The 12,733-nt window shown below is 47.3% G+C and overlaps 1 protein-coding gene across 7 annotated transcripts in view; it reads left to right on the top strand.

Annotated features, from left to right (window-relative positions):
* igsf5a (immunoglobulin superfamily, member 5a) overlaps positions 1–12,331 on the top strand; it is a 29,877-nt gene extending 17,546 nt beyond the window's left edge. For 2 of the 7 annotated variants that reach the window (XM_029627789.2, XM_029627782.2), the window contains exons 4-9: positions 5,135–5,425; positions 8,825–8,938; positions 9,774–9,798; positions 9,906–9,997; positions 10,401–10,468; positions 10,943–12,331. In XM_029627789.2, the coding sequence (XP_029483649.1) occupies positions 5,135–5,425; positions 8,825–8,938; positions 9,774–9,798; positions 9,906–9,997; positions 10,401–10,468; positions 10,943–11,050 (698 nt within the window). In that variant the 3' untranslated portion in view covers positions 11,051–12,331. Of the gene's footprint in view, positions 1–5,134; positions 5,426–8,808; positions 8,939–9,773; positions 9,799–9,905; positions 9,998–10,400; positions 10,469–10,942 lie in introns of all 7 variants that reach the window. The other 5 variants (XM_029627784.2, XM_029627783.2, XM_029627788.2 and 2 more) reach the window with 5 other exon arrangements.
* The last annotated feature ends 402 nt before the right edge of the window (positions 12,332–12,733 follow it).

Genomic DNA, 12,733 nt, shown 5'->3' with positions numbered 1-12,733 from the left:
TCAAGAGCTCCAGTGCGCCTGCACGGTCCGGTCTATCCAGTACCACCTCCACACCCCAGCCCTCCGGTAGCAGCTCCCCGCACCAGGCTTCCTGTGCGTGTCCTCGGTTCATTACCACCAGTGCCAGCACCACGCATCAGGCCTACAGTGTGTCCTGCCTGTCCAGCGCTGCCGGAGCGTCCCGCCTGTCCGGCGCCGCTGCCGGAGCTCGCCTGTCCGGCGCCGCTGCCGGAGCCTCCCGCCTGTCCGGCGTCGCTGCCGGAGCCTCCCGCCTGTCCGGCGTCGCTGCCGGAGCGTCCCGCCTGTCCGGCGCCGCTGCCGGAGCGTCCCGCCTGTCCGGCGCCGCTGCCGGAGCCTCCCGCCTGTCCGGCGCCGCTGCCGGAGCGTCCCGCCCGTCCGGCGCCGCTGCCGGAGCCTCCCGCCCGTCCGGCGCCGCTGCCGGAGCGTCCCGCCTGTCCGGCGCCGCTGCCGGAGCCTCCCGCCTGTCCGGCGCGCTGCCGGAGCGTCCCGCCTGTCCGCGCCGCTGCCGGAGCGTCCCGCCTGTCCGGCGCCGCTGCCGGAGCCTCCCGCCTGTCCGGCGCCGCTGCCGGAGCGTCCCGCCTGTCCGGCGCCGCTGCCGGAGCGTCCCGCCTGTCCGGCGCCGCTGCCGGAGCTTCCCGCCTGTCCGGCGCTGTCAGAGCTACCGCCCCTCATGCCAGAGGCGCCAGAGCCCCTCATTCCAGAGGCACCAGTACTCCTCTGTTCAGCGCAGCCAGAGCTGTCAGCCTGCATGAAGCATCCAGAGCTGTTAGTCTGCCCAGCGCCGTCTGAGCTACCCGTCTGCCCAGCGCCGTCTGAGCTACCCGTCTGCCCAGCGCCGTCTGAGCCACCCGTCTGCCCAGCGCCGCCAGTGCCGCCAGTCTGCCCAGCGCCGCCTGAGCTACCAGTCTGCCCAGCGCCGCCAGTCTGCCCAGCGCCGCCAGTGCCGCCAGTCTGCCCAGCGCCGCCTGAGCTACCAGTCTGCCCAGCACCGCCAGTCTGCCCAGCATCGCCAGTCTGCCCAGCGCCGCCAGTGCTCCCAGTCTGCCCAGCGCCGCCAGTCTGCCCAGCGCCGCCAGTCTGCCCAGCGTCGCCAGTCTGCCCAGCGCCGCCAGTCTGCCCAGCGCCGTCTGTGCCGCCAGTCTGCCCAGCGCCGCCTGAGCTACCAGTCTGCCCAGCGCCGCCAGTCTGCCCAGCGCCACCAGTGCCGCCAGTCTGCCAGGATCAGTTAGATCCGCCATTCAGCCAGGATCCGCCAGTGTGCCAGGATCCGCCAGTCAGCAAGGATCCGCCAGTCTGCCAGGATCCGCCAGAAGTGCCAGTCAGCCAGGATCTGCCAGATCCGCTAGTCAGCCAGGATCCGCCAGTCAGCCAGGATCTGCCAGATCCGCTAGTCAGCCAGGATCCGCCAGTCGGCCAGGATCTGCCAGAACCGCTAGTCAGCCAGGATCCGCCAGTCAGCCAGGATCTGCCAGATCCGCTTGTCAGCCAGGATACGTCAGTCAGCCAGGATCTGCCAGTCAGCCAGGATCTGCCAGATCCGCTAGTCAGCCAGGATCCGCCAGTCAGCCAGGATCCGCCAGTCAGCCAGGATCTGCCAGATCCGCCAGTCAGCCAGGATCTGCCAGATCCGCTAGTCAGCCAGGATCCGCCAGTCAGCCAGGATCCGCCAGTCAGCCAGGATCTGCCAGTCAGCCAGGATCTGTCGGAACCACCAGCCAGCCAGGATCTGGTAGATCCATTAACCTGCCTGAGATTCCTCTCACTCCTGAGCTTCCTCTCACTCCTGAGCTTCCTCTCACTCCCGAGCTTTCTCTCACTCCCGAGCTTTCTCTCACTCCCGAGCTTCCTCTCACTCCTGAGCTTCCCCTCAGTCCCGAGCTGCCTCAGTCCCGAGCTGCCCCTCAGTCCCGATCTGCTCCTCAATCCAGTGGGTTTCTGGGTGAGGACTACTAGGCCATGGTCGGCGGCGAGGGTGGACTATCCAGGGACGCGAGGAGAGGGGACTAAGACATTAATTGAGTGGGGTCCACGTCCCGCGCCGGAACCGCCACCATGGACAGACGCCCACCCGGACCCTCCCTATTTGTTTTGAGGTGCGTTCGGGAGTCCGCACCTTAGGGGGGGAGGTTCTGTCACGCCCTGGTCTAAGTATTTTGTGTTTTCTTCATGTATTGGGTCAGGCCAGGGTGTGGCATAGAGTTTTTGTATTGTGGTGTGTTTTGTCTTGGGATTTTGGAATGTGTGTATAGTGGGATTGTAGCTTAGTGGGGTGTTCTAGGAGAGTCTATGGCTGTCTGAAGTGGTTCTCAATCAGAGGCAGGTGTTTACCGTTGTCTCTGATTGGGAACCATATTTAGGCAGCCATATTCTTTGGTTGTATTGTGGGTGATTGTCCTGTGTGTCTTGATGTCCTGGTTAGAGGTTAGTAGACACTTGTATAGGCTGTTTTCGGTTTTCGTTTTGTAGTGTTAGTGTTTTGTTGTGTGTTACGTTTGTTTATTAAAGATGAATCACAATAGACACGCTGCAGTTTGGTCCGACTCTCCTTCACCATTAGAAAGCCGTTACATTTTTGGAAAAATGTGGGAGAAGAAGTAGTTTTTCTAAGGGCTCCCATTTTGTCTGTAGTGTTTCCATGCGCATGGCCGAGAGCGCATTATTTTTGTTTATCTCCGGTAAAGACAATAACGATTCTCCGTCTTAAATTTTATTGTTTGTTTGCATTTTAGGGTACCTAAGGCTTGATTATAAACGTTGATTGACTTGTTTGGATAAGTTTATTGGTAACGTTTAGGATTAATTTTGTTTGCATTTTGACTGATAGAAACCGAGTGAATTATTGACTGAAGCGCACCAGCTAAACTGAGATTTTATGGATATAAAGAAGAAATCTATCGAACAAAAGGACCATTTGTAATGTAACTGAAACCTTTTGGAGTGCCAACAGAAGAAGATCACTATCGCTATTTCTGACTTTCGTGTCGCAACTCCCTGGTTGAAAATGATTTTTTATGCATTTGTGTGCTGGATGCTGTCCTCAGATAATCGCATGGTTTGTTTTCGCCTTAAAGCCTTTTTGAAATCTGACACGTTGGCTGGATTAACAACAAGTTAAGATTTATTTTGATGTATTGCCCTTGTGATTTCATGAAAGTTTAATATTTATAGTTATTTAATTTGAATTTGGCGCTCCGCCATTTCACCGGATGTTGGCCAGGTGGGACGCTACCTTCCCACCTATCCCAAAGACGTTTTAAGCTACATCCCTGCGCCTTCTTCTCCCACCACCTCACCTCCACGGAGAGGAATTACGATGTGGGGAATCGGGAGCTTCTCGCGGTGATGATGGCATTGGAGGAATGGAGGCACTGGCTCGAAGGGGCGGAACATCCGTTCATTGTGTGGACCGACGACAAAAACCTGGAGTATCTCCGCACCACCAAGAGCCTCAACTCCAGGCAGGTGAGATGGGCCCTGCTGTTTACCCGGTTAAACTTTTCCCTCTCCTACCAGGCCGGGTTCCAAGAATGTCAAGCCGGATGCCCTGTCTCACCGCTATAACCACTCAGCTACCACCCCGGAGCCCGACCCCGGAGCTCCTTCCCATCTCGTGCCTGGCGACGGCACTCAGCTGGGGTATCGGTCAGGAAACAGGTTCGGGAGGCACAGCGGTCCCAGCCGAACCCTAGGGGGTCCCAGATAACCGGATGTTCGTGCCTGACGCTGTCCACTCCGTGGTCCTGGAGTGGGACCAATCTCCCTGGACTTCATCACGGGTCTCCCCCGTCTGATGGCAACACCGCCATCCTGACCGTGGTGGATCACTTTTCCAAGGCCGCCCACTTCATTCCTCTCCCCAAGTTATCCTCTGCCAAGGAGACGGCCCAGCTCATGGTGCAGTACGTCTTCCGGATCCATGGACTGCCCGTGGACATGGCTTCTGACCACAGCCCTCAGTTCTCATCCCGGTTCTGGAAGGTGTTCTGCACCCTCATTGGGTCGTCAGCCAGCCTGTCCTCTGGGTTCCACCCCCAGTCTAATGGCCAGTCGGAGCGAGCCAACCATGACCTCGAGACCACCCTGCGCTGCCAGGTCACCGCCAACCCCACCACCTGGAGCCAGCAGCTGGTGTGGGTAGATTACGCCCGCAACACCCTTCCCTGATCTGCCACAGGCCTATCACCATTTGAATGTTCCCTCGGGTATCATCCCCCACTCTTCCCTGAGCAGGAAGAGGAGGTCGGCATACCTTCTGCCCAGATGTTTGTCTACCACTGTCGTCGTACCTGGAAGAGAGCACTCCTCAAGACCACCTCCAGGTATCGACAACAAGTGGATCGCCATCGGACCCCGGCTCCCCGGTTTCGTCTCGGGCAGAAGGTATGGCTATCTACCCGGGATCTGCCCTTCCGGGTGGAATCCCGCAATCTCTCCCCCCGGTTTATCGACCAGTTACCCATCTCCAAGATCATTAGCCCCTCTGCTGTTCATCTTCTGTTGCCCCTTACCCTTCGTATTCATCCCACCTTTCATGTCTCCAGAGTCAAACCCATGTCTCACAGCCCTTTGTCTCCCTTAGCCTGTCTGCTGCCCGGTACCGTTGCCCCACCTCTGGTTTACTGAGCCCTGCCTGCCATGACCTGTCCATTGTCTGCCCCCGTTGGAATATTAAACTATTGTTTATTCGACGTGGTCTGCATCTGGGTTGTACCTTCACACCTGATATAGAGTATGGTGCATGGATGGACTTCTCATTCCCCTGATTTGGACCTACCTGATTACAAACATATTCCCCTCCATGTATCAATACTCCTAGGCAGGCAGTAGTAATATCCAACTGAATGGATGTTGATATTACATTGATTGTTTACATTGTGGCCAACCCTCAGCTGGGACCATTGTTAAGTCAGGACATTCAGGAAGCATTTACCATACTAGAACATAGTTGCAGGATTATTTTCCTGCTGAAGCAAACTGGCTCAAATTAAGTTCCAGCATCTATAGAATTATCCACTCTGTAGGTGGTCCAACAATAACACTACAGTATATTCATTGTGTTTCATATAAGATGTCATCCCTCACGGTTGCTGACTGTTCTCTTCTGTCTCCACAGAGAGCGGCACAGTGAGGATTGTGGGAGGTAACATAACAGTGGCCCAGGGCCACCAGGCCATCGTCCAATGTGAGGCCTCTGGTTGGTTCCCTAAGCCCACAGTGAGCTGGGTGGTGGATGGGGTCATGGTGGACCAGAACAGCTACAACAGTAGCAGTGAGGCCCTGGACAGTCTGTATAACTCCATCAGCTTCCTCACTGTCCGGGGGGTCAACAGTGTCCAAGTGAAGTGCCTGGCCAGCGTATCTGCCCTGACCACCCCACTGTCCAGCTCCATCTACCTGGTGGTTGGTAAGAACTCTTCTGACTCTTGAGTTAGACAGGCATTTGATTTCCATAGGGGGGCACGTTTTGTTCACGGGACAAGGGCATGCACACATTTTAAAATGCGTTTTTATAGGAAATACATGTAATATAACTGTAGAAATGTATCAAATCAAATGTTATTGGTCACATACACATGGTTAGCAGACGTTAATGCAAGTGTAGAGAAATGCTTGTGCTTCTAGTTCCGACAGTGCAGTTATATCCAATAAATAATTGAACAATTCCACAACAACTACCTAATACATACAAATCTAACGGGGTGGAATAAAAAAATATGTCCATATAAATATATGGATGAATATATGGATGACCGAGCAGCATAGGCAAGATGCAATACGTGGTATAAAATACAGTACAGTTGAAGTCGGAAGTTTTCATACACCTTAGCCAAATACATTTAAACTCAGTTTTTCACAATTCCTGACCTTTAAACCTAGTAAAAATTCCCTGTCTTAGGTCTGTTAGGATCACCACTTTATTTTAAGAATGTAAAACGTCAGAATAATAGCAGAGAGTGATTTATTTCAGCTTTTATTTATTTCATCACATTCCCAGTGGGTCAGGAGTTTGCATACACTCAGTTAGTATTTGGGAGCATTGCCTTTAAATTGTTTAACTTGGGTCAAACGTTTCGGGGTAGCCTTCCACAAGCTTCCCACAATAAGTTGGGTTAATTTTGTCCCATTCCTCCTGACAAAGCTGGTGTAAATGAGTCAGGTTTGTAGGCCTCCTTGCTCGCACACGCTTTTTCAGTTATGCCAACACATTTTCTATAGGATTGAGGTCTTTGGGCTTTGTGATGGCCACTCCAATACCTTGACTTTGTTGTCCTTAAGCCATTTTGCCACAACTTTGGAAGTATGCTTTAGGTCATTGTCCATTTGGAAGACCCATTTGCGACCAAGCTTTAACTTCCTGACTGATGTCTTGAGATGTTGCTTCAATATGTCCACATAATTTTACTTCCTAATGGTTCCATCATCTAAGTGCACCAGTCCCTCCTGCAGCAAAGCACCCCCACAACATGATGCTGCCACCCCCGTGCTTTACGGTTGGGATGGTGTTCTTCGGCTTGCAAGCCTCCCCCTTTTTCCTCCAAACATAACAATGGTCGTTATTGCCAAATAGTTCTATAGTTAGAACTATTTGGCCATAAAAAAAATAGTTTTGTTTCATCAGACCAAAGGACATTTCTCCAAAAAGTACGATCTTTGTCCCCATGTGCAGTTGAAAACCGTAGTCTGGCTTTTTTATGGCGGTTTTGGAGCAGTGGCTACTTCCTTGCTGAGCGGACTTACAGGTTATGTCGTTATAGAACTCGTTTTACTGTGGATATAGATACTTTTGTACCTGTTTCCTCCAGCATCTTCACAGGGTCTTGTTCTGGGATTGATTTGCACATTTCTCACCAAAGTACGTTCATCTCTAGGAGACAGAACGCATCTCCTTCCTGAGCGGTATGATGGCTGCGTGGTCCCATGGTGTTTATGCTTGCATACTATTGTTTGTACAGATGAACGTGGTACCTTCAGGTGTTTGGAAATTGCTCCCAAGGAGGAACCAGATGTGTGGTGGTCTACAATTTGTTTTCTGAGGTCTTGGCTGATTTCTTTTGATTTTCCCATGATGTCAAGCAAAGGGGTAGTTTGAAGGTAGGCTTTGAAATACATCCACAGGTACATCTCCAATTGACTCAAATTATGTCAATTAGCCTATCAGAAGCTTCTAAACCCATGACATCATTTTCAGGAATTTTCCAAGCTGTTCAAGGCACAGTCAATTTAGTGTATGTAAACTTCTGACCCACTGGAATTGTGATACATTGAATTAGAAGTGAAATATTCTGTCTGTAAACAATTGTTGGAAAAATGACTTGGGTCATAAACAAAGTAGATGTCCTAACCGACATGCCAAAACTATAGTTTGTTAAGAAGAAATTTGTGGAGTGGCTGAAAAACGATTTGTAATGACTCCAACCTAAATGTATGAAAACTTCTGATTTCAACTGTATATACATATGAGATGAGTAATGTAAACATTATTAATGTGGCATTATTTAAAGTGAATAGTAATCCATTTATTAAAGTGGCCAAGGATTCGAGTCTGTATGTAGGAAGCAGCCTCTCTGTGTTGGTGATGGCTGTTTAACAGTCTGATGGCCTTGAGATATAAGTTGTTTTTCAGTCTCTCGGTCCCAGCTTTGATGCACCTGTATTGACCTCGCCTTCTGGATGGTATTGGGGTGAACAGGCAGTGGCTCGGGTGGTTGTTGTTCTTGATGATCTTACATTTTAATGTGCATGAACACAACCAGTCTAATGTTTTAATCTGATTGTCAAACAAATCACTTCAAAAGTAGGTTACCTTCGCATGTTTGTCCAAAATAATTCCAGGATCCAAACAGTACACTGTGCACCCGCCAACTTTCCTTCAATTCGCAAGTGACTGAAACTATCTCACCAGAGAAAGCATCCGAGCGTGCGAAATAGTGTTTTTCTGTCTTACTGTGTGTAGCCCATGTATCTGATGCTGTCTGGCCAAAAAGAGTATGATATGCAATACTCTTTTTGGCCAGGCAGCATCAGATACGTTTTGATCGCTCTGATTCTTTCTCTGGTGAGATACGTGCAAAGGTAACCTATCTTAGATTAATCAGTCTTTCTGTTTGCTTCTCGATCAAATAAATTATCAATGTTGAAATGTTTGGACAGGCAACGAGGTAAGGTAGGGCGGGCCATTCCCCCTATGGCCAGCCTATAGTGCCGGCCATGGATAGGATTTAGTGAGGTCTGCTTACACTGTTAGAAATGGGAACCCTTGCTGAGTCAGGAAAGGGATTTTATGGGTTCCTGGCCAAGTTGAGGTGCTGCCAAAAATCACAATTAAAAGTTGATGATCCTGGCTGGACTTGCAATTTTTAGAGCAATAAAAAATATGAGAAAATCCTCTGAAAGGATAAGAGCTACCTCCCTTAACATATGCCTTTGTACTGTTCTGTGGGACTGTGATTATTTTTCCATAATTACTTATTACATTAATAAATAAGTGAATGAATTCATTGTTTATGCAGGTAGATACTTACATGATACAAGTTGTGCATTTCTTCCAAGAGCACAGAGGCTCCATATTATATGTATATGAAAAACTCCCATACATTGCCATGTATCATTTTCTGTAGCTCCGTCACACATTTGATTAGTTTAGTACATTAACAACTAGTGGCAGGTTGGACTTACAATAGAACCTACTGTCTCAATAGCCAACTGAGTTGAAGGCTAAGATGTCAGTCTACATTGTGATATTTACTAACCATACATACTAACTCACTAACTCTTACTTATCTCGAGACCACTGTTTCACCAGAGCCCCAAGACTGGACTGTGCTCATCGCTGTCGTTTGTTCCATCGGTGGCTTCGCTCTGCTGGTGCTGCTCATCCTTGGAATCGTCTTCTGCTGCAAACGCAGAAAAGAAGCAAGTAAGAAGCCTTTCTTTAGCTTGTATCAAGGTCAAACCTCCTGTAGTCCAAGGAGCAGGAGTCATGCCCAAATCGAGCCTCTTGCTCTGTTTCACTGAAGAAAGTAGAAAACAAGTAGACTGAGTCAGGACAGGTCTCACTGAGGTCCTCTATTAGGACAATGCCAGGGTGAGATATATGCAGAGGCCTTCATCTAAATACAGGACACACCAGTCAGAAAACATAGTAACTTTAGGACTGTTTGGCTCCCGCTGCTTGCCTCTCATATGTCCGATGCATACAGGAAAGCTCAACAAGCAACAGACTTCAAGGAGATGCTAACAAAGAGGTTGACTTGCAGTAAATCTTCTAATGAGTATAAAGGTTTATGATCATTTGTGGATGTAGATTACTCACTGTCTGAAAGGGTACACATGAGGTCTAATATCAAAACTCTGACTATAGGTATATAACACCTATAGGCCTATATGTCTAGAGACAAATGTTGGAGAATTCATTCGGTCACACTTGATTTAGAAATTACGGATTTTCCATCTGTAGATGCTCTACTGATGGTCATACTATCAACAAACTATCTGTTGATAAGCAAGTGCTTGCTAAGGTTAGGGTTAGGTTTAGAATAAGGGTTAGGGTAAGGTTAAGGTTAGGGTTAGAGCTAGTGTTAGGGTTAGTAGATAGTTAGTTGAAATGTTACTGATATTCTGTAGATAGCATCTACAGATGGACTATCCAAATAAAGTTTGGCCTACTACATTCATCATGGCATAATTACCATCACCAAAAGCAACACGTCTATACCTGATTCATTATTATTTTCTCTCGGGGTTCCTTTCAGAATCCAGCTACCAGAAGGAAATGGGGTAAGAGTTCTGCTACCATTTTGTCCCCAATTACCAGATCAGTTACCTTGATCATTATGTGAGGTTTATAGTGTGATTGTTGCAGTGAAGTGTTTGATGTATCCCAGGAGAACGAGGTCCCAGATCGAGATGAGTGGTGGTGCAGTGGGACAGAGACAGGGCAAGGAAAACCCTGCATACGTGATAGACGGCCAAACAAGTAGGAGCTATCATTTCTGTCTTTACACACACACACCAACACACACACATGCGCCCGCATAGGCACTTATGCCTACACACAGATTAGAATGACATTTTCGATTAACAGAACACATTTTTAATGTTAACAAAATTCTTTAAGTTATGCCGTGGTATGTTTATATCAGCCTCTTGCTGTCACGTGTTCACAGCCACGCTGTCACGTGTTCACAGCCACGCTGTCACGTGTTCACAGCCACGCTGTCACGTGTTCACAGACACGCTGTCACGTGTTCACAGACACGCTGTCACGTGTTCACAGCCACGCTGTCACGTGTTCACAGCCACGCTGTCACGTGTTCACACATTCTTCTATCCCTGAAAACACTCCAATGGTAAAATACTGAGATGTATCTTTCTTACAGCAGGTGTCACCCACAGTGAATTCAACGACAGTGGTTACATCCAGACTAGCTATACAAAACATTTTGAGGTACGTAATAATACATTGAGACATAAGGTGGCCTCTAGATTTAGATGTGGATTTCTTAATTTGTTCAGATGCCAATTTATTCTGTATGATTTATTTACAGTGTAATTGATTAGTTTTCATTACAGTAATATAATATTAAAGTCAACTGTAATAAGTCATAACCTAAGAATTTCAGGGTGATTGCATTTTCAGCTGAAGATTATTAGTTATTTTACATTTTAGTAATTTAGCAGACAGTCTTATCCAAAGCGATTTACAATAGTGAGTGCATATGTACTTTTTCGTACTGGTCCCGCGTGGGAATTGAACCAACAACCCTAAAAGAGAGAGTGCGAGAGAGCTGTAAAGTGTTACTATGCTCTTTCATTACCTAAATGGGAGAAGTTAAACATAAACTGTAAACCACATGTATCATTTGGGACACATTTAGGGAAGAGTATACACTGTAAACTATGTTTTGCTTTTGTTTACCAGATTCCTGATCTTGTCAACGGTAACCAGGCAGAAAATGGCCATGCCAGTGCATACAACGTCCTGGCTGGAACTGGTGTCAGGAAACACAGACATGTTACTATTGTGTGAAGGAATTGTACAATCTTACTCACATACAGCAGAATCAAGCTGTAAAATATGTCAAATGTTCTCTAAATGTTTTAATGTTGCCCTTCTCTGCTCTTCATGTTATCATTTTGGAAACTTCCCCAACTTTTGAAACAAAGTGGTACCTCTATTTTGGAACTAAGCCTCGAAGGGTTTGCTTGTAGGGCAACCTACCAGGCCAAATAATGTCAAAACACATCTATATCAACTAAGGGCAGGAGCATATGATGCCAACCAAACAAATTCTCCTTGAGTTTTAGGAGAACATCAGAGGGGTAAAGGACATCATCTGCTTTTTACATTTCTGTATGGGGAGCAGTGTAAACTTGAAAAACCAGGTTGACCAATTGAGGTTGAAAGATCTCTTTCACAAGGGAGACCTGGAGGGGGCCAATATTTATTAAAGTACATGGAAGATAAATCATTTTCACACAAGCTATTCATTTCTATATGGTTTTATATAATGGCAAGCTGAGTGTAAATTAGTTCATAAGCACGCACCCAAATTATCTTTGACAGTAAGGTAAATGTGATGGAAACTCTGACAAACTGATTGATGCACCAAGGCCTGCCTCTCAATACTCCGTCATGAGCACAGGGCTCCATAACTCTGTTAGGTTAAGAGCTTGTCCCCCCACAGCCCCAGCACCGCCACATTTCTATCTACTGTACCAGCTAGCATTGTGGTGGGCCTCATAAATTCAGCATGATTGAACTAGATGTTTATGACAGTGAGCTGAAGTACTCAGAGAGAATCCTCCACATTCCCTTCAGCCCATAAGAAGGTGTCAGAGTCTGTTGGAACTCTCACTGCTCCAGCCATTCGGGTTTAGGCCTATATCAATGTTCAAACGTATTCTCTTCTGGAATGTTACCCCATAGGTCTATTTTGTTAATGGCATGAATGCAATGTGATTCGGTAGACATATTGAGAAGTGCAATTACCCGAGACTAGGGCTGCAAAATTCTTGTAACTTTCTAGAAATGTCCAGGTTTTCTAGAAATCCAGGAAGGCGGATTCCATTTCCTGCTTATTCCCTCTTAATTTCAGGAATCATCCGGAAAACCAGGGAATGTATTTCAACCCTACCCATAACAAAGTTTTGTCATACTCTTAAAACGTGATGGTGTAGCAATTTCCTATAAGAGTCTTCCATCATTATCATAGTGTAATAACTACATTATCATGGGCCTTTTTGTTCAAACAGAACTTAATCATAATAAATCAATTCTATATTTATAATAAAAATTACAACAATTCCATATGAGTGACCTCCATTCCATTTTACAATTGTTTACTGTAATATGCAACATCTTGTAATTGTGAGGTAGGGATTTACCAGATGAAGTCTGTCAAATTGTTTTGTCCGGGTCAAGTGTAGTGATATATGATGTAATCAACACTTTCTAATTTTCCTACCAAGGACATTACCGTGACTAATATGAAGTTTCAGAGTGCAACATAAGCATGGTAAATAATAATGACCATTTCAGAGGTAAAGTTTCCAAAAGCCATGGGGTGTAAAAGCCACGGAGAGTCAATCGGTCAGCCTGCATCAGTGGATCTCAGTGCTTTCTAATCTGAAATGACATCATCTGCATCATGGTGTCGCATAACAATGCTGCTTGGACTTATGAAGCAATTAAAGAGGATGGTTGACAGAA

Source organism: Oncorhynchus nerka, linkage group LG22 (assembly GCF_034236695.1).
Source record: "Oncorhynchus nerka isolate Pitt River linkage group LG22, Oner_Uvic_2.0, whole genome shotgun sequence".
Lineage (NCBI taxonomy): Eukaryota > Metazoa > Chordata > Actinopteri > Salmoniformes > Salmonidae > Oncorhynchus > Oncorhynchus nerka.
This window is presented reverse-complemented; position numbering and strand designations above follow the sequence as displayed.